At 41.0% G+C, this 20,484-nt stretch overlaps 3 protein-coding genes across 5 annotated transcripts in view; all 3 read right to left on the minus strand.

Annotated features, from left to right (window-relative positions):
• Window positions 1–56: 56 nt before the first annotated feature.
• LOC114567873 (nuclear transport factor 2) lies at window positions 57–4,975 on the minus strand. 2 transcript variants are annotated; one of them, XM_028597059.1, is made up of 5 exons: window positions 4,837–4,975; window positions 3,358–3,478; window positions 3,084–3,155; window positions 2,784–2,882; window positions 57–364 (listed from the first exon to the last, which is right to left on the minus strand). In XM_028597059.1, exons 2-5 carry the CDS (start codon window positions 3,460–3,462, stop codon window positions 248–250), a joined length of 393 nt encoding a protein of 130 aa, XP_028452860.1. In that variant the 5' UTR covers window positions 3,463–3,478; window positions 4,837–4,975; the 3' UTR covers window positions 57–247. The 2 variants fall into 2 exon arrangements, with proteins under 2 accessions (XP_028452860.1, XP_028452859.1); XM_028597058.1 differs by having other exon boundaries at window positions 4,814–4,972.
• A 443-nt stretch (window positions 4,976–5,418) lies between these two features.
• Window positions 5,419–10,362, minus strand: bloc1s4 (biogenesis of lysosomal organelles complex-1, subunit 4, cappuccino). The gene is made up of 5 exons (XM_028597611.1): window positions 9,543–10,362; window positions 8,474–8,545; window positions 8,267–8,368; window positions 6,636–6,770; window positions 5,419–6,375 (listed from the first exon to the last, which is right to left on the minus strand). The coding sequence occupies exons 1-5, from the start codon at window positions 9,858–9,860 to the stop codon at window positions 6,277–6,279; spliced, it is 726 nt and encodes a 241-aa protein (XP_028453412.1). The 5' UTR covers window positions 9,861–10,362; the 3' UTR covers window positions 5,419–6,276.
• A 2,314-nt stretch (window positions 10,363–12,676) lies between these two features.
• The window catches only part of pard6gb (par-6 family cell polarity regulator gamma b), a 32,497-nt gene continuing 24,689 nt past the window's right edge, over window positions 12,677–20,484 (minus strand). For both annotated transcript variants that reach the window (XM_028597881.1, XM_028597880.1), the window contains exon 3: window positions 12,677–14,031. In XM_028597881.1, coding sequence (XP_028453682.1) covers window positions 12,950–14,031 — 1,082 coding nt within the window. In that variant the 3' untranslated portion in view covers window positions 12,677–12,949. The remainder of the gene's footprint in view (window positions 14,032–20,484) is intronic.

Genomic DNA, 20,484 nt, shown 5'->3' on the forward strand with positions numbered 1-20,484 from the left:
CGTGCTATAACAAAACCACATTATCTAGAGTGGATGACAGAAATCCCCCAAATGACTTATTTCAGACTAATAAATCATTTTATTGGACAGGAATGCAATTTGACAGGACATCTTTAATACAAGTAGCATGCTTATAGATGTATTATAAAATCTTTTACATGAATCCCTTGTGTTTTTAATGACAGCATGACCATAGTACAAACTCTGAGCTAGATGTCAATGTGTGTGAACTGACAAGTCCAGATCGCTACACTGGTATGTTGTGTATCCCCAACCGGAACACATCATTTGTGCATGCCCATGCACAGTTTTGGGACTTCAGCATGAACACTTGATGGAAGGCCATTGGTGGATCATCATCTACCTGTTGCAGAAAAGGTTTTTGAAGTATTTGTAAGCACAATGATGACATGAACTGTAATGTTAACTAAAGCAGACATGTATTATACCTTAAATGCAATATTCAAAGACAAATTTATTGTTAAGGAAGACAGTTGTAATTATTTTCTTCTCCTCGTCATCAGACCAAAAAACAATAGAATCACTAATTACTCTACACTAAAGACATGTAAATTTTCCCATTATTAATAGCCTTACTTTAGTTTTAATATTTGGAAGTTATTGCTAGTGTTTCCAAAGCACCTTTAGTTAAGTGATTGTGTGTGTGTGTGTGTGTGTGTGTGTGTGTGTGTGTGTGTGTGTGTGTGTGTGTGTGTGTGTGTGTGTGTGTATATATATATATATATATATATATATATATATATATATATATATATATATATACACTGTGTGTGTGTGTATATATATATATATATATATATATATATATATATAGTGGGGGAAATAAGTATTTGACCCCTTGCTGATTTTGCAGGTTTGCCCACTTACAAAGAATGCAAAAATCTACAATTGTAATCATATGTACATTCTAACAGTGAAAGACAGAATCCCAAAGAAAATTCCAGAAAATCACATCATATGAATTTATTTAAATTGATAACCATCTGATGAGGAAAAACAAGTATTTGACCCCCTGGACAAACAGCAAGTATTCTGGCTCCTACAAGCCAGTTAGTCTTTCTTTAAGACACAGCCCCAATCCGAACCAATTATCTACATCAAATACACCTGCTTCACCTCGTTACCTGTATAAAAGACACCTGTCAACACCCAAACAACCAGCATCCAACATCACCACCATGGGCAAGACCAAAGAGCTTTCTCACGGACATCAGGGACAAGATTGTTGATCTGCACAAGGCTGGGATGGGCTACAAGAGAATCGGAAAGCAACTTGGAGAGAAAAGATCAACTGTCGGTGCAGTTATCAGGAAATGGAAGAAGCACCACACCACCGCCAACCTCCCTCGGTCTGGGCCTCCACACAAGATCTTGCCTCGTGGGGTGTCCTCCTGATCATGCGAACGGTGAGGAATCATCCCAAAACCACAAGGGGGGAACTGATGAATCAACTGAAGGCAGCTGGGACCACAGTTACAAAAGAAACGGTTGATAACACACTACGCCGTCATGGATTGAAATCCTGCAGCGCACGCAAGGTCCCCCTGCTCAAGAAGAAACATGTACAGGCCCGCATGAAGTTCGCCATTCACCACCTGGACGACTCAGAAGAGGCCTGGAAGAAGGTGATGTGGTCAGATGAGACCAAAATAGAACTGTTTGGCCTCAACTCAACTCGTCGTGTTTGGAGGGCAAAGAACACCGAGTACAACCCAAAGAACACCATCCCCACCGTCAAGCATGGTGGTGGCAACATCATGCTTTGGGGTGCTTTTTCAGCCAAGGGGACGGGACAACTCCATCGTATTGAGGGGAGGATGGACGGGGCCATGTATCGTGGAATTCTGGACCGACATCTCCTTCCCTCAGTGAAAGAGCTGAAGATGGGTCGAGGATGGGTGTTTCAGCACGACAACGACCCTAAGCACACCGCCAAAGCAACAAAAAAGAGTGGCTGAAGAAGAAGCACATCAAGGTTCTGGAGTGGCCTAGCCAGTCTCCAGACCTGAATCTGATTGAAAATCTTTGGAGGGAGCTTAAAATTGAGTTGCCAGGCGACAACCTCGGAACCTGAATGATTTGGAGGCTGTCTGCAGGGAGGAGTGGGCCAACATCCCTGCCGAAATGTGCACAAACCTTGTCACCAACTATAAAAACCGTTTAACATCTGTGCTGGCCAATAATGGCTTTTCTACAAAATATTATAATGCTGTTTGTCCAGGGGGTCAAATACTTGTTTTTCCTCATCAGATGGTTATCAATTTTAATAAATTCATATGATGTGATTTTCTGGAATTTTCTTTGGGATTCTGTCTTTCACTGTTAGAATGTACATATGATTACAATTGTAGATTTTTGCATTCTTTGTAAGTGGGCAAACCTGCAAAATCAGCAAGGGGTCAAATACTTATTTCCCCCACTGTATATATATATATATATATATATATATTTTTTTTTTTTTACTTTTTGCTGACGCTTTAACCAAATTTCATCACATTTGACATTAAGTACTTCATTAATGGCTCTGACGATGTTGCTTATAAATAAAAACACTGCCTCTTTTACATGAACACTCTCGTAGCTGGATTGGAAAACCCAGAGTTAACAGAGCCAGTTAATAACCAGCTAACCAGTTATCCAGGATGGTCAACGTTAGGTTCAGTGAAGTCATGTAACCCAAAGAGAGCCAGACTGAGTTGAATTTGCTTGATACAGGCCCCATTTGCAGACCCAAGGGTATGAACAAAAATGGACCAGCTTACCTGTAACTGTCCGAACACCATGATGAGGATACAACTATCTATCGTGGGTTGGAAGTCTTGTTCTGTGATAATGTGCTTAATACGCTTGAAAGGCAAGTTCTGTGGATTGGAAACAACAGCATTTATTAATAGAATGTACAATACCACACATACACAAAAAGAAAAGGTGCTTGGTCAGGGAGCTGCCAGTGAACGGCTCTGCTCCTTTTCTTCCGTTACTACTAACCTGTTAGGGAAGCCTACTTTTCCCACATTTTGTGGATTGCGATTAATACAAACTGATTAAGAAGAGATACTTACTGCCAACTTGCCAGTAATGGCTTCTCTCCCCTGAAAAGGTGAACCTTCCCACGTCAAACAGGCGTCAGCAGACTAAGAAAAAAAAACATGTTTACACCAAATATGTGCACACAAAATATATATATATATTTTTTTTTATACCATTAATCATAGTATTTACAACTTTAACTGTAAATGTCAAGTGTGATGAAATTTGGTTCTTCAGTGTTGACATCATATGTTTATAATGTTTATCAAAACAGGCAGTAATTAAATGGACACTTAACAAACTTACATATAGGTTACCCAGTCCCGACCGGTTGGTATTGTCAAACTGGTTGTAATATTCTTGGACAAAGCCCTCTCCAAGCTTTTGCCATATTTCTTTCTCACAAGCCATCTGTGAAGCTTTAGATCTGTAAAAGAGAAGAGTCTTATTACAAGCAGTCAGTTGAAGTTGCAGTAGACTGCAGGCTGTTTACTGAACTCATGTTGACACTTTATGAACACATTCTCGAACATAAAAACTTCAGTAATTTAGGCAAAAATTATGCAACTCATGAATGATCATATAAAATAAACACTGTATATGGATGAATGGAAGGAGGTCAATGCTTTTATCAAGTAAAAAGGTACAAAAGGAAGGCTTCTAGTCTATTTAGGAATGCCAATCACTTCATTAGTTACACTCACAACTTCACTGATGTGAAATGTTGTGTCAGACAGAAACACAGGCATGAAATAACTTAAACACTGTCCCCCCACCCCCTCATATTTCATATGTATGTACTGTCATTTGTCTTTGTACTGTGTGTTTGCCCCTTCTGTTTATTTGTTTGTCATGGAAAATCTACAATAAAAAAACAATTACTGGTGATAGAGAAACACTCTGACTGAAGTCTTGGACCATGTTGATAGGATCCGTTATTAAAAGAAAAACATAGTTAATGTAAATGAAGCAACACAAATCTTAATCGAAAACTACTAACAAGTATACAGTATTCTGCTGCAGGTTAACTTTATGAGAATCCCCCAACCCTGACCCTACATTTAGTACTCTACTAAAATTAATAATTACAACCAACACAACTCAATATGAATGCATAATTTTGGCAAGTTTCAGTCCGTGGACACTTTCAATTCAGTTTATGCAGACATTATAAAAGGACATTATGACAGACAAAACTATGAGGAACACTGAGATTTGATGGGAAGTGATCTGTGAAGGTGGTCGTGTGACTTTAAGATTTATCAGACCACCCACAACTTGGAATAAAATGGTTTGATTTAACGTTGTATTTTACAGTTCAACCAGAAGAACGATCTCACCAATTACAAAAACACAAACTTAGACCGCCGAGTTTGTTTTGTGAAAAATGAGTTGTAAGGACATCCCGAGGAGTTGTTTTCTGTAAAGTTATTAAACGTTACAGGGGGCTCGATAGAGGTTGGAAACATATTCAGATCCATCGGAAGTTACTACCGAGCTAGCCTGGGGCTTGTGGGGTAAGCTACTACAGCCAGTGTCAACGCTAAGCCAAAACCGTGCCCACTGTTTAACATCGCGAGCCACCGCCAAAATAGCGTAATGTTAACGTGAGGTTATGGCTAACGTTAGCACACATACGTGCTTTTCCCGGAACCGTTTCATTTATCTATGTCTCTATCTTCGTTATATTCGTCTCAACAAAACCGTGTTACTACAAGTGGGCAAGTTGTTGTTGATAAGCATTACTTAAACAGTACTTTACCGAGTCCGTAAGTTTTAGCTCACTTTTTCAATCAGAGAGCGAGCCAGCGTGGAGACAGATCCAGTCGAGGATGATGGGGTTGGGGTTCCCGCTTCCTCAGAGTGGCAAACCTATGACGTCGCTTACAGCTGACCAATGAAGGCCAAGAATGATTGAAACAGTTTGCCCCGAGTTCAGCCTTTCAGGAGCTAGTCCTCCCCATGTCTGTATTATTAGACATATATGGTATTAAGAGAACGGGGTCCTCTCCGACTGTGTATCAACATCCATGATCAACTCCAACAAATTCTATATCCATGTTTTAACTTTAGGCCCGTCAATCCCATATATGTATAATAAGAACATGTATATTATAATACATCCATGGTCAATCCTAGAATGGTAGGCGGGATTTATATGCAGAGTACAGGGAAGCGCTGCCTGAAGAACCAACTCAGGTCTGAAAACATGTCAAGGGAGGTAAACCAACCGGTGACTGTGAAAAATAAACCAACCCATGGATGTATTATATTAACTGAAAAAACTAATAATGGGCCATACATCAAATAACTTGTCTCAAATAAATCTTTAATGATTATTTAAGAAAAAAACATCAACCAAAATCATCCTGTAAATGGAAGACCTTTATTAATAACTATTTTGGCAAATAATGAATCAAATAATACATTAACCTGCCACCATTATTGATTAAACCTTGTTGATTTGGGTAAGGGTCACCTCCAGTTATTGTTACAAAACTCAATTACAGCTCCACCCCTGGCCCAAACTTTCATCAACTATCAACTCATCTATAGTGTGCTTTTATTAAAAAGGTGCTATCAACAATGTAGCCCCATATCAATGAGGCAACTTTCATCCATAGTCAGTAACTCAGGCTAGCAATAAAGCTAATATTTTGACATGGAAGACATTAAATGCTTAACTGGATATCTGGATAAAAGATCTCTATTGCTCGTGCCGAGTGATGAGACATTAGAAATACAGATTAATTCATAACAGCGTGCAGGTCTTTACAAACACCAGTAACAGGAATGTAATTATTAAAAAAGCTGGGTTAATTCTTTATGTAATACACTAAAGATCTTTACAGCTCCTGCTATTGTACCATGTTTACAGTGTCCTGTTGGCAAGCTGGATGACTTTGTCCTCCTGACAAAAATCCAACATCTGACATTGTTTTCTTCACAAATAGTGAAAACAAAACTGACAGAGATAAGACCCATTTAGGCACTTTTAAAATCATTTTGCTACAGTTCAGTGCATGTTGCCAGGAAAAAGACAAAAATGCAGAATGTCTTCCCGCACTTGACTTCCAGTGAATTGTTCAGAAAGGCTACTATTGCTTTGTTGAGGCCGCTGCAGCAATAGATCCTCTTGTAATGGATGGCAGTAAAAGTCTCTACAGATTCACCCAACAGGCCTCTGAGGTTAGAACCAAGTGATGTGTTAAATGTTCTAGCGTGTCACTGCTCTGGCTGTGATGTGAAATAATCGTCTGTCCGGAACACACTGGGGATCTCTTGACGCTGACGTGGCGCTGGTCTTCTTGGGCTGGCCGGTTTCTGTGAGTGAACCGACACAAAATTAATCCTAATTATCCAATAGCACTGCCTGAAGTAGAATTACAACAATTGTTGTGCTGGATTTTAAATGTTTATTGGAAAAGGGTCTCTGTTCAACTCAGCGGCACAAATGTTTCACACCATAAATTACTGGTTATTTCATGGTTGTAAATATGGAAACACATAAAATGCATGGGTACTGAAAAAACTAATTGACAATGTAAAACTACAAATCCACATGTATAGGAAGGCGCTCTCACATTTAAGAAGCCTGGGACACTCATTGTGCGGAGGATCTTCTTGAAAGCACCTGGTAGTGTTCCTAGTTCTCCCTCTGCCTGTGTGACCTGCTCTTCCATCGCGTTGACGTTGGCTCCCACCAGCTTTACAAAGGCCTGCAGTCACACCAGAATACCGTAATATAGCAAAAAGCTGATAAAATTGAGATTCTGTGCAACACTGTTTGAGACAAACTTAATTCAAGACAATTAAAGGTCCCATGGCATGAAAATTTCACTTTATGAGGTTTTTTAACATTAATATGCATTCCCCCAGCCTGCCTATGGTCCCCCTGTGGCTAGAAATGGCGATAGGTGTAAACCGAGCCCTGGGTATCCTGCTCTGCCTTTGAGAAAATGAAAGCTCAGATGGGCCGATCTGGAATCTTGCTCCTTATAAGGTCATAAGGAGCAAAGTTACCTCCCCTTTCTCTGCTTTGCCCACCCAGAGAATTTGGTCCACCCACGAGAGAGAAACATCATGGCTTTCAAACATTCACACATATATATAATGGACCAATAGACCCCGTTGCTCTGGACGGAGACCAGTGAAGGATATTAGAAGCACTTTTCCGGTGATCTCTTGCTTTACTGCGCAGCCTCCAACTGAGAGAGACAACGTAAATGTGACGTGAGCAACGTGTCTGAAAGTTGTAAGTCTTCTGGTAGCTGTGCCAAGAGAAATCTCAATCATTCCCAATCTTACAGAGACGGAGAGTGTAGGTATATGTAAGGAGATAACATAAGCACAGGCTAATGTAATATATATAATATAAATATAGGCCACATCCCCACTCTCCACCTTGCCCCCCTCTCCTCCTCAATAGGTACAGACACAAAAATGGCACATACTAAGGAAAGCTCATTGTGGGACTGGCTCTAGCGGCTGTAATTCTGCACCAAGGTTGAATTTCGGGAAAGAGACTTCAGATACAGTATTAGGGGACCACTGAGGCCTATATAAAAGCATCCAAAAAGCCCCGTGCCATGGGACCTTTAAACATCGCAGTTACATAAAACAATTTTTTTCACAAGCCCATGCAGGCATTTCCTAAATTAATCCTTAACAATCTTTAAATGGTTTAACTTAAATTGGATCTTTAAAAAAATAGGAGGTGGATGAGTGAACTTAAAAACACATTTTAAATAATATAAAAAAATGTTTGTGTGAATTTAACAAAGCCAGCCCTTCAGTTGAGGAACGGAAAAGTTACTAAAACCAACTCTATGTTCTGGATTGTATCCTCATTAGTTACTTGGTGCAGTGGGATTTAAAAACAGGAATATACTGCACTCCTAGACCAGTGTTTACTTCCATTATTGGAATAAAAAAGATCAACCAATTACGATTACCTTGTTCCTAATATCTCTCAGAGGTTCTTCTCTTGTAAAGAGGATATTTTGCTTAGTTTATTTTGACTAAAAACACTGCACATAAATCCGGTTTACATCATAGGTTTCATGCTACATTCATTTCAGAATCCTTGATCAAGTGTGCATTACAAAAACACAACACACCATATTAACACCTAATGAAAACATATTTTTGTAGTATTATTTAAAGAGAATTACTCACTAGTATTCAATCTTGCAAAGTTAAAATGATCACTCACCTCTAACTTATCAATTCTTCTGTATATTTGTCTCATTTCACCCGACTTCTGCTGGATTTGAGGTAGGTTTTCATTCACTATCTGGGAGGTATCATTACGAATCTGGAGGAAAAACACAAAAGGATGTGAGAAACAAATCATTTTATTTTAATCAAAATGAGATACAGTTCATAAGATTATATGATGTCATAGCCTAACTTTGCTTACCATATCCAGCATTCCAACAAACTCATCTACTCTTGTCAGCATTTCTTCCAAGCTCTTGTCCAAGCACAGAATCTAGATGAGAAATCATTAAAATAAAAGTCTGTAAAACTGCACACAGTTTCTGTGCACTTTTAAATTAGTCCCAGACACCAGTCACAGCTGGAATTAATAAGATGCCTTTAAATTGAGTGAGCAAAGACCACAGGACCAAAACAGTGGGGTCTTTGTCTTCCTACAGACCAAGCTAGCTAGCTCAGCTTCTTTATAAATTGCCTGGTATCACGCATTTCCAGTTAACGTCTACTCAGGAGTGACAGCAATTTTGGTCAGTCAACCATCATAAGAAAACATAGTTCCTACAAATATAGCTAGACATCTGTCTTTTTATGCTAAAGACAGGTGATCTTTTTGGTGTTTACATTGTTATCAACTGATTGTTATCATCTGGGTTATTTCCCTCCAGAGCTACAGAAGGCATTAAACAACGGTTTTCACAGAGTAATACTGAACTTCATAGAGTATCCCTTTAAAAGCCGCTTTATGGTGCTAACATTTTTAAATGTCATAGCTACATTAGGAGAAGAAAGCAGAATGACAAGCTAGTTAAGGAGTCGAAAATACAAACTTTAGGACTTGGACTGACTTGGGACTTCACAGTTTTGACTAAGGTGTCGATAGCCAAGACTTACTTAATATAAAACAATGACTTTGTCCCATGGATGTATTAGCTAGCTAGCTGGAAGAACTCCCATCAAATGACCATAGACAGTGTATGTGACACCCGAACCACTGATGGCAAACCAATCATGTTACTACTTCCGTGTCGCTTAGCAACCACTTCACTTCCAGCCGCTAGTCAATTACTTTTCTTATAATACATCCATGTAATAACTGCATTGCTCGTTGGCTGAAGCCATTTATTAGCCAAGTAACGTTACATTGCAGTTATAGCTACTAGTGTGTGCTACACTACTTCATTAACAAAGAGCTAACGTTAACTCAGCTAGTTAGTACGTGCAGTGCTTTTCAACTTAGTGTGCTCTCTTGTGTAAAAGCCAAGAATACAAACCTCTTCTCCAGCTGTCGCCTTGATGTAGGAGGAGTAGCTGAGGGCGGTGTGTCTCAGGAGTTCGTCGTCCTGCTCTGGGTAGTGCTGATCGGGTATCTCGGGGTCTGCTGCTTCGTTGAGGCTCGGGCTTTGAGAGATAACATTAGCTGCTGCGCCAAAGCTGGGGCTCTGCGACACGGTACCGCTGCTGAGGATTTCGCTCACCATGGACAAACTGCTCGCACTTTGGGAGACGATGCCGCTGTCTCTGCTTATCTCAGCGCTGGACTCCTCCAGGGGAGACAGCAGGCCCACCCTGTCAACCCGATGATGGTCCATATCGCCTGTCTTCTTTCTGATCTACTGCCGTGTTTGGTTTCGCCTTGTCAACTGACTGGATCACGTGCTTTTTGCAGCGGATGGTGGCTCACAAGGGTCAATGCAGTGTAGCGCACAATACTTAACTTTTTTTTTTTATCCCACTTTACTTTAAATATTCGGTAACGTTACATGTATAAATTATACATGTAACGTTACCGAATATTTAAAGTAATTGACGTCAAAGCAAACATCTCTAAACCCTAAAGCAAATCCAACACAGAACGATAATCACACTGTGATATAAATCTACAATTGCGATGTATCACAAAAAAATACTAGATCTCCATCCATCCATCCATCATCGTCCGCTTATCCGGACTCGGGTCGCGGGGGCAGCAGCTCCAGCAGCGGACCCAAAACTTCCATTTACCGAGCCATATTAACTCCGAGTGGGGGATCACGAGGCGTTCCCAGGCCAGGTTGGAGATATAATCCCTCCACCTAGTCCTGGGTCTTCCCCGAGACCTCTTCCCAGCTGGACGTGCCTGGAACACCTCCCTATGGAGGCGCCCAGGGGGCATCCTTACCAGATGCGCCGATACCAAAGCCTCGATCTGATTTAATTATATAAAATGTAAATGTCAGTAGTGTGACACTGCTGATTTTCATTGCCATTTCATGACATGCAGTGTAATTGCAATTTCGGCCAGCAGATGGAAGCCAGAATTACTGTATGGCAATTGACTTTAGTGGTCTGCGAGGCATTAGCTATGGCATTGGTTAAAAAAGTTTACCCCACCTTTCAACATATTAACTATCTAATAGAATTGATAAGCTGCCAAATCAGTTTATGTGGAGAGAAAATGCAGCAATGTCTATGGCCAGTTGAGCATCTGTGTCACATGTGGGGAGCATATCTTTCACACATTACTGCTAAAACTATTAAAATCTACAATGAGCTACTGCATGTGCATGTCTTCTGCTAACTTTTATACTTCATATGCAGGTTTCCCATGATTGAAAGTCAGTGTTTAAATACACTGATAGCAAAGATCATCCAGGATTTGGGGTCAGCCAATACACTCAAATCTGCTGCCGATTGGTGGTGCAGACTACAGCCAAAGCAAACCAGTTGGGTGTCAATGATCCATTAGCTCTTTGAGCAGTGTGGCATCTCGAGTAAACACAGCAGACCAACATTAATTAGCAGAGAGGTGAAAGGAGTTTGCTGCTGCTGGAGGGCCTCTGACCTATACGACAAAGCTGCTGCATGTCCATGTTGAATATACTGGATGATGATAAAGACTGGTTGTATCTGAAAAAGTGACATCTAGAGCAAATTATTTTGTGATGAAACTTTACCTGTGTATCCTACCCAACCTGACTACTCTAACAGGCATGGACTTGTTGCAAATAAACTGCATTACAGGATTTACATTCCAGGAATGAGGTTAAAGTGCTCTTAATTATTCAGCATCTTTGAATAGTCATCATCAGTAATCAGTGTAGTTTTTTAGTTTGCTATAGGCACCGAGGTTAAAATATCTTCACGATTTACTGTAGCTGCAGAACGTTAATGCTACCAGAAGGTAGTCACACCCCTTTACGAAATGTTTTGTGGTTATGCATTCCTCATCTACAGATGCTGCTGTTGGCGAAGACATTGGTATGTCAGCCTATGCCGGGATCATTTGCTTTGTTGACTGTTGGCAGTGACTCTGGTGAAAAGCTTTTGACTTTTCTTTCTGAGGGGCTGAAAACCAAAACTTGAGGTTTTCGGTTGTTTTATAGTTTCAAGTGTCAGTCAAGCTGACCAGGAAATATCTCGGGATGTCACATTGTCTTTATTTTAAATAAACCTGTATCTACTGTACGCTTAGTAGACACAACTAAGTGACTAAGTGATGATATTAAGGATTTAAAATTAGGTTAATCTAAGACAAATTAAATCATACAAACTTTCATCGGTCAGTATAACATTTCAGGTAACTTTCAACCTTGTGACTTTTTTTTTTTTTTTTTTTTTTAAATGGTAAAAAACTAAACAAATAGTTGCATCTGCAAAATTAAACAATTATGGGGCCTCCTGGTAGCTCACTTGCTGAGCGTGCGCCCCATGTACCAAGGCTCAGTCCTTACCGCAGCGGCCCAAGTTGGATTCCAACCCGTGGCCCTTTGCTGCACGTCGTTCCCCCCCCCTCTCTCCCCTCTTTCCCGTCTACAGCTGTCCTATCAATTAAAAAGGCATTAAAGCCCAAAAAATTATCTTAAAAAAAAAATGAAACTATTATGCACGTTCTCACAAATTCAATAGTGGCTGCTCAAGAGAGATTATATTCTGACAGCAGAACAGCTGCAACACAGATTAAATTATACAAGTTTAACAATGTAAAGCTTTAGGAACCATAAATGTAACTGCTGAACCAAACAGTCACATTTCTAGTTTGCAGACTTAGAATAATTTATTGGAACAGATACAAGGATTTGATCACAATCATCAATGCATAAAAGAACTATTAAAAAAAAAAAATCATACTCTAAACAGCATTAATCAGAATATAAGAAATATAGATTTACTCTTTAAAAACATCCACAAGCAACCCCAAGTTGGTCCCAGTAATAAGAATGAAAAAGTATCTTAATAAAAGTGGTCACTAGCAAAAGATATTAGGCTGTAGGCACATTCAGAACTGTAGGATACAGTGGACTCGCCTAAAAACAGTTATTTGTTCTGATGCTTAACACACACACACACACACACACACACACACACACACACACACACACACACACACACACACACACACACACACACACACACACACACACACACACACACACACACACACACACACACACACACACACAAATATTTTGATGTAAGACAAAGACAACTTTAAAAAATACAGGAAATATATACAATACATTTTCCTTGTTTCTTGGCTTGTAACTTCCAATTATCAATTATTTCGTAAAAACAAAAAGAAGTTACAAAATTAGTATCTGACAAAACACACTGGTGCTCATATTTATCCGGCCTGGTGTTCCAGTTTAAGTCTCTGAGCAGTTGGGAAGTTTCTGTCTGTGTGCTAGTCTGTTTATAGGTATTATAGAGTAATGACGGTGCCGTCCTCCTCCACCCCTCCCCTGGGCAGAGCGAGACTGTGTCGCGGGTCCGTTTTCAGGGAGCTGAGGATTTTGTGCAGGCTGCCGTTGCTGTGGCGGAGGGCTGGGTTGCTGCTGTGATGCGGAGGCTGTACTTGGTGATGACGGTGCTGGGGCTGTTGGTGCGGGTTGGGCTGAAGGTTCAGGTCTCTGTGGAGCTGGTAGCTGAGGCTGCTGCTGTGGTGGTGGTGGTGGGACTGGGACCCTCCATTGAGGCTAGGCTGCGAGTGGAAGGAGGCAGTGGAGACCACCGATAAAGGACGTGTGGGGGGGCTAGGTGGTGCCGCTGGGCCCGAAGCTGTTGTTGGCGTCTGCTGGTGTGTGCGAGACGCACTGGACGCCAGGGAAGCATTGGACCTCTGAGACGGCCGCTTGAGGCTGCTCTCAATGACAATATCCGTCTCTTCGTCACTTTCCAGGTCGTCTTGGTAACCATGTGCTCCAGAGGATATCGCCCCCACTGAGGCCACTGACAAAGTCGGGTAGCCAGTTGATCCGCTGCTGTCAGACGACTGTCCTGAGCTCCCAGAGATCCTGCTGCTGCGGACCACATTGTTGCGCTGGTTCACCGGCTTGACCGTCACAATTAGGTTGTGGCTGTTGGCAATCATCATATCCGTTACCTGATCTAAGGACTTTCCAGTCACTTCAATGCCGTTCACCTCCAGCACCTCATCATTAACCGCCAGTAGCCCGGTGCTCTCCGCCAACCCTCCAGGCACCAGCCGAGATATGAAGATGCCGGGGACTTTCTCGAGCCCATGCGGGGTCACGCGAACGCTGGTTCCATCTCGGATGTAAAAGCCCAGGGGTTTGTCCGAGCCGTGACGATACAGTCGGACACGGCGGTGAGATTCAGGTAGGATATCCACATCAATGATGGAGGAGACGGGCCGGAAGTCCTGCGGCATGCCGATGCGGATGTGTGGCCTCTTGCGGTTGATGTCATTATTGCGAAGTGCGACCACTGCCTTCTTCTTACGAGTTATTGTGTTGGTGCCATAGCTAGCATAGTCAACCTCTTCTGTAAAGAAATAAAAGGGAGACAGAGAAACAGAAAGTAAAATTAGGTTTCAATATTGTGAATGTGCAGGCAACACAAGTTGAAAATATTCTTTCTTCCATGTGTACTTTGTTCCCAAATATTAAAGGCAACAAGGAAAAAAAAAGGAAAAACTGAAACACCTTAAGGCACAGAAAGATTGAGAGGAGGATCTGTAAAGTTAAAACAAACTGACAAGAGAAAAGTTTCCATCCTTGAACCACAAATCCTGTACACGAGTTTTACCCTACATCTTTAAATCAAAGCACCTGCCTTACAAATTCAACAACCTTTGATCAAACTATGCACAGATGTGCTTGAAAATAGAAAGCTGCTGCTAATTATTTACACAGATGTTATTCCATATGTGACATAACAGTTCTTATATCACTGAAGCCACAAACAACACCAGAGTGCCTACTGGTTTACTCTATAAGTGAGTTAAGTATGAAGCAATGTTTTTTTTAAATGATGAGTTCAGCCTTTGTATGAAAAATGAGGTTGAGCATGTCAACTGGATTCACATACGCCTAATGCTGTGACTCTCTGTGTTTCTTTGTGTGCATGTTTGTATAAAACGCTGAGTGTGCAGAGCATTCTTGCCTGTGCTGACAGAGGTGACCCACCCTCCTGCTACCAGGCAGCAGCTGTAGGGATCCCAAGTGTGCATTTCTACACAGGCACATACATGTACCATCCTCATTACAAACTAGGGCTGCACGATAGGAGTAAAATATGCGTGATATGTCACAGCCTTTTGTGATGTGTATATTGCGACAGTTGATATCGCAATGACGATTAAAAAACGATATATTGTGCAGCCCTAGTACAAACATTGAACTCAAAAGATACTGAGCAGTCCTCCACTAGCTGAACTAGTAAGAGACCCAAAAGATATAAATGAGCTGTGAGGGAAGATCAGCGTGGAAAATCTCAGTTAAAGCATGATGTTTCCAACCAGAGATTTAGAGCAATTAATAAAACAATGAAATGCCTCATAAAGGACTGGCCTCTTCAGAACAACATAGCTGCTGCCAAACATGCTCATGTACTTGCTTAGGTTAGATAAAATAAAAGAGGGAGGCTTAGGGCTGGAGTGGAATGAAAAATATACTCTGGGGGGTTATTGAGTTATGGTTCTGATAAAGTCATTGCGAGATAGCAAGAAATTATACAAAGTGTGCTCCATGATGGAAAAGAATAATAACTTGTTAGCACTCTAATCTTCCCTTCTCAGGCAGACAGGAAATCTGGACACAGCAAAGCCTGATGTGACAGGAAGTAAAAGGTCCCCAGGCGGGAGCATCAGCTCCTGCATTTCCATGGCAATGGCGATGAGTCATCGTTGCCCTACTGTTTGGGACACCTGCTTTCTGAAATTAGCACGAGTGAGCACACTGCAATTGTGGGCCCCGTCTTCAAAAGTACACCGTGGAAGGAGAGAAAACTGAAACAAATAAGGAGTCTCCGAGCAGAGCCAGCTGGCCAGTCGACCCCCAAGAGGAGCGTGGACGTCTGCCATACAACTACCTATGCACAATGCTGACTCATCACCGTCTCCTCTTGCTCCTCCTGAGAAGAATGTTGATGAAACAGCATGTTTTACTACAGCTTCAGAAATGAAGAGTCTGGGGGGGAAACAGTGTGAAATCTGCAGTGACAAGAACCACAGTACACATGGGGAATTGGTGATGACTAAATTGGGGGGAAAATAAGAATGATAAATGAGCGTTGGTGACATAGTAGATTGATGTCTCTTGGCACAGCATGAAATAATGTTAAGTGCTCACAGACTCTAGCCAAACTGCTGAGCCAAAACGACATTATTCCAGATAAAGAAATAGCCTTATCTTATCAACTTTTGCTGCTTTCAAATTAGCCTGGTTAAAAATGACATTTTTAAAGCAAACACTTCTGAATATCAACAAACCTAAAGTCCATGATGGGATCCTTAGTTTTCTGGGCATGTTGTGGCAGAAGTTGATTTGATTGAATCCAGACAGGGCATTTGCTACAGGGATGGAATTTCTGCCACAAGTGCAAGTCTCCCTGATGGGAACCATGTTGGAGGGGATCGCTGCAGAGTCTCATTACATTCTATGGTATAACACCGTATATTCCTTCACTACCCTCACCTCCATCTGAAACCACATAGCACACCCAATTCACCAGTGTATTTAGTAGGACAGATGATCTTTCAGTCAGAAATCCTATGTGTACAACTATAATTATGCTTTCTATTTGTATTTGTATATGTATTACAGCTTTCCACGAAATCCCATAAGAAGCCCACGTTGGTTTAATTTGTTTAAAGAAACCTACAGATACAAAGACATGGGTTGTGTTTGATATTTCCTAGGACAATAGGTAAAGAGGGAAGATTGAAGTTAAGCTGAGCAGGGGTTAAATCTGGGTTTGGGACACCTTGTGCTGATTACAATTCACTGGGAGCACTGCATTTTAAAGAATCAATGTCTAAATTCTATCTCACTGAATTCCTTTATTGTTCAGCATAGTAACTCATATTAACAATTCAAAATACACATTTCTCCACTCCTCTTTCTAAAAGTAAGACCAGCAACTCAAAAGGGAAGCATAGCGAGCAGAAAACTAGCACAAGCCCGGTGTAAATCAGCTGATACAAATCACACACAGGTGATGACTTGAAAGTATCATACTTCATGTACCCATCTAGATAATCACCAACCATCCAGAAATGTCACATAGTTTGTGGAAGAATTTGAATGTGAGCCATGTATGTACAAGTAAGAAGGCGTTTAAAAAACAACAAAAACAAACACAGGTGAAGCAGGTACACTGGGTTGAATTTCTCACATTCAGCAAACCCTGAAGTAATTTTATGTTTCAGGAAAGCAGACATACTACACATAAACCCCGCTAGAGCTGGGATAAATAGCCCATTAATTGAATAGTCTATCAACAGAGAATTGGTCAGCAACTATTATGGTAATCGATTAAGCCGTTTTTCAATCAATAATTAAACTACTGAATGAAAATGGTTCCAGCTTGTCAAATGTGAGAATGTGTTGCTTTGCCTTTAAATCAGAGCAAATTGAATATCCTTTCACCTTGGGCTCTGGAAAATTGTAATTAGCATTTTTCACGTTCAAGCATTCATGCCTTCAATCCCAAACTACTGTAAACTGGAGTCAAATGCCTTGTCTTAATAAGCAGACCTGGCCAATAAAGTCAATTCTCCCAAGCAAATTCCCCTGGTTAAGTAAAACCACCGGAGCATCGTTGGATTGCAGTATTTGGAGATGCCAAACCAATTAAGATGTCGAGTCATAGAACCAGACTGTGGCAGCAAAACCCTGTCTGTCTATGTCTGTCTGAAGGGTATTATATTCAGGACCAGTGCATTCATCAAACTGAAATGGGTTTTTCCATTGTAAAGTTAAACATCATGTCCGCTGCTACTGTGAAATACACTCTATAGCAGAAATTGTCTGTAGGTTTCATTGTAAACTTGCATGTGCTTCTACTGCCGTACTGTGTAGTTTTAACTAAATGTGATTGCAGTCTAGGATAATTCCAGAAAAAGGACTCTGCTCTTTAAATTCCAGATCAAGACTTTTGTAAAACAGTACAATCTCATAAAGGCCACTGATTACTAGTTAAATCAGGATGAACTATCAGGTGTCACAGTTTACTAGTCCTAACTTGATCACACACACACACACACACACACACACACACACACACACACACACACACACACACACACACACACACACACACACACACACACACACACACACACACACACACACACACACACACACACACACACACACACACACACACACACACACACACACACACACACACACACACATTATCGTAACAACTCCTGACAATCCTAATCCCTGCTAAAGTGAAGCATGATGGGTAAACCAATGTGAACCTGTTAATCAAAGACTGTTGGGTCACTGCCAGGCATCTGCAGGATAAACAGCACCTCAGATCAAAGCCCTTTAGAAAAGCTTGGTGTTTCAATTAGTTGTTACTCAATATTTCCACAATGTTATTACCATCAAATGTTAATAATTTACCAATCAGTAGCCTATGGAATATGAAATGCTAATTTAGGTGATGCCCAATCTAAGAACACACAGAACATGCCATGTGAGTACCAGCTGTTTGCATTTACCCTAAACTTTAGTTTGTTCTAAACTTAAGGTCAGGGAATTCCACCAGAAGTACAGCTAATAGCGAGGCTAAATGCTGACAGGGATGGAAAACATTTATTCACTTAAACAACATTTAACATCTGTGGTAAAGAGTATCAGTAAGAGTAATCCAGCGGCTCTGACACAGCTGGGTGGATAAAGAAAGAAAGGTCAGAAACGGACAGTGGAATTTTCACATTGTTATGCTTTCCAGCATTAAAAACCTTAACTCTGTCATGCAATACCAGCATAAAGTAATCATGAAAAGGTGTTCAATTTAGGAATACTGGAGCTAAAAACCACATGATGCTAAAACTCCAACCCACACAAGGTCAGGGGAAAAAGGTCAGAGGTGGAAAGACGGCTTCTGGGGGACTTCAACATTCTGCTCTCTGCTGGTGTGTGTGTGTGTGTGTGTGTGTGTGTGCGCGTATCACTAGAGGAATGTGGTGGTAAACGTAGTTGGGGATATCTCCGAACAAGTTAAAGACCTGCATAACTTGGCAGGCGTGGGCTGCTTTGAACCAAAGCAACTGGCTATTTCAAGCTTGCCATGGATTTTAAGTTATGCGATCCATCACCGGCATATTGCTAACCTTTTTCACAACCATACAAAAAAACAGACCAATTAGAAGCCAGCTAACTAGTTTGCATCTGGCTCTCAGTTGCTATTGAATGCCTCATGCTGTTTTTGGAAAAAGAAGAAAAATAGTCTTTGTTCCATTGAAGCCCACCTCTAGTTAACCAAAGCTGTGAAGAGAAGGCCCTTTAAAGTTCTACTGCTTTTCCACCATCTCCCATAAAAGACAGGAATCTAAAGAGTTTTATGATCAGCCATTAGGGCCTCTGTGCACACTTGTTCCTGGCAGGTCTTCTTACATTCACTACTGACTCGGCACAACTGTAAACAGAGACCGAGGAGACGCTGGGAATGAACAAAAAGAAAAACACACTTCTACTCTAACAGCACTTTTCAAATCCTTGTTATGATTTGGTAATGTAATGTGCGATGGAATGGGAGTAATGCACAAATGGTATGAGGAAATTAATCAACAAGGAATTTGTATGACGTGCGTTTGTGTACGCTACACTGTAAGCATTGATGTGAAAACATTAGCTCCTGACTTTAAATAAGTGAATATGCAACAGCACAGCCACAGGTTTTGGTTCTGGTTCACCTCAGAGGCACAACAATCACTGAACAGAAGTTCAGACTAATAAAGTTTGAAGAGGTATTTGGGGCAGGCCTCGTGTGATATTTCACACAGGGCTTTGTGAAAGTTGGCACGCTATGTTAAAGTACTTTTGGTATAGGTGTGTTAGAACCAGAGCCAGAATTTATAATAAGTTTTCATCATTTTACAGAGTTGTTTGTACAGTGCTAGCATGTGTAAATGAACAGTGCCCGCATGTAACGGCACATTTAGTGCCCATATTATGCTAAAAAAAATAAATCACTTTTTCTGGGATTTGGGGTGTTATTTTGTGTCTCTGGTGCTTCCACACGCATACAAACTTAAAAAAAACAACAACAAAAAACATCTATGCTGTTTTGAGTGAGATACGGGTTTCTGAATGTATCCTGCCTTCAGTCTCCGGGTGAGCTAGTCAAAATCGGCACGGCCGTCTAAGTCATCGGCCGAAACATTTGAATATCGCCACCCACCACCCCCTCTTATCAGAGCATACATACAGTGTCTATGTCTCCACCCACGAGGTACAAGCACCGGTTTAGGAGACACCATGTCGAAGCACCACGGAATGTATTCTGTTGTTGGCTGTAAAGACGAGCACAAAACACTCCATTGTGTCCCAGCTGCAGAGGACAGAAGAGTGGCATGGGTTGAATTCATTTTTGAAGGCAATGTCCCTGCTACAGTTGGCAAATGCTCGCTAATGCTAATGCTCGCCTAGCTGCTAGCGTGGCACGCCCTCATACTCTGCTTCTGACGGGGTAGTTGTCCTAACAAAGATGGAATAGAAGTGAGATGCCTCACTCTGTAGCTAAAAAAGCGACATCAACACACAGGGTGAAAAGAGGAGCTGCAGCAATGTGTAGTACAACAAAAATATTGTGTTTTTTGAAAATTAAACCACGTAAACCTATTCTGGTACAACCTCTAAGTACAATTATGCACCTGAAAATGATCATAATATGGGCACTTTAAAATCTGTATGAATGGAAATTTTTGTGCTTTGTAGGCAGAATTTTTTTTATCCATCTTAATCTTAATAAATAGAA

This window comes from Perca flavescens, chromosome 14, assembly GCF_004354835.1.
Source record: "Perca flavescens isolate YP-PL-M2 chromosome 14, PFLA_1.0, whole genome shotgun sequence".
Lineage (NCBI taxonomy): Eukaryota > Metazoa > Chordata > Actinopteri > Perciformes > Percidae > Perca > Perca flavescens.